This window comes from Charadrius vociferus, unplaced genomic scaffold, assembly GCF_000708025.1.
Source record: "Charadrius vociferus isolate BGI_N301 unplaced genomic scaffold, ASM70802v2 scaffold433, whole genome shotgun sequence".
Lineage (NCBI taxonomy): Eukaryota > Metazoa > Chordata > Aves > Charadriiformes > Charadriidae > Charadrius > Charadrius vociferus.
This window is the reverse complement of record NW_009647846.1, coordinates 2,307,552-2,308,043: the sequence shown is the minus strand read 5'-3', so window position 1 is coordinate 2,308,043 and position 492 is coordinate 2,307,552. Positions and strand designations below refer to the sequence as shown.

Here is a 492-nt window from a genome sequence, read left to right as displayed (position 1 = left end):
GCCCGGCGCCTCGCTGCCCTACCTGGAAGAGCCGGAGGATGTTGGCCACCATAATGGACACGGAACTTCCCGACGCCCCGATGACTCCAACTACTTTTTCCGGCTTGACGAAGACGGGGGGCTCCCCGTTGGTGCACCTCACGTCGGAGGTGTCCTTCTGGATGAGAGCCTGGACGAAGGTGAGGGACTGCTCCAGCGCGTAGGTGTCGCGGGAGCAGGTGTCCAGGATGCGAGCGCCCAGCGTGACATTGGGCAGCAGCTCCGGGTCGCTGTTGATCTGGTCCAGAGCGTAGAGCATCGCCTCCAGCCTGTGGATGCCGTTCTCCTTCTTGATGTCCCCGCAGGGCACGCCCGGGGGGCCCTTGGCGTGGACGGGGAAGAGGCCGCCCAGGGTGATGTCCCCCTCCAGGCGGATGGAGTGGGGGGCGTACATCTCCTGCCCCCGGGCCGCCTCCCAGAGCAGGAACTCCAGCAGGCAGCAGGGCAACTTCA

The 492-nt window shown here is 66.1% G+C and overlaps 1 protein-coding gene across 1 annotated transcript in view; it reads right to left on the bottom strand.

Annotated features, from left to right (window-relative positions):
• GRM7 (glutamate receptor, metabotropic 7) overlaps positions 1 to 492 on the bottom strand; it is a 318,538-nt gene that overhangs the window by 281,734 nt on the left and 36,312 nt on the right. Inside the window, 1 exon segment of the mRNA XM_009882884.1 lies at positions 23 to 487. Within this exon segment, the coding sequence (XP_009881186.1) occupies positions 23 to 487 (465 nt within the window).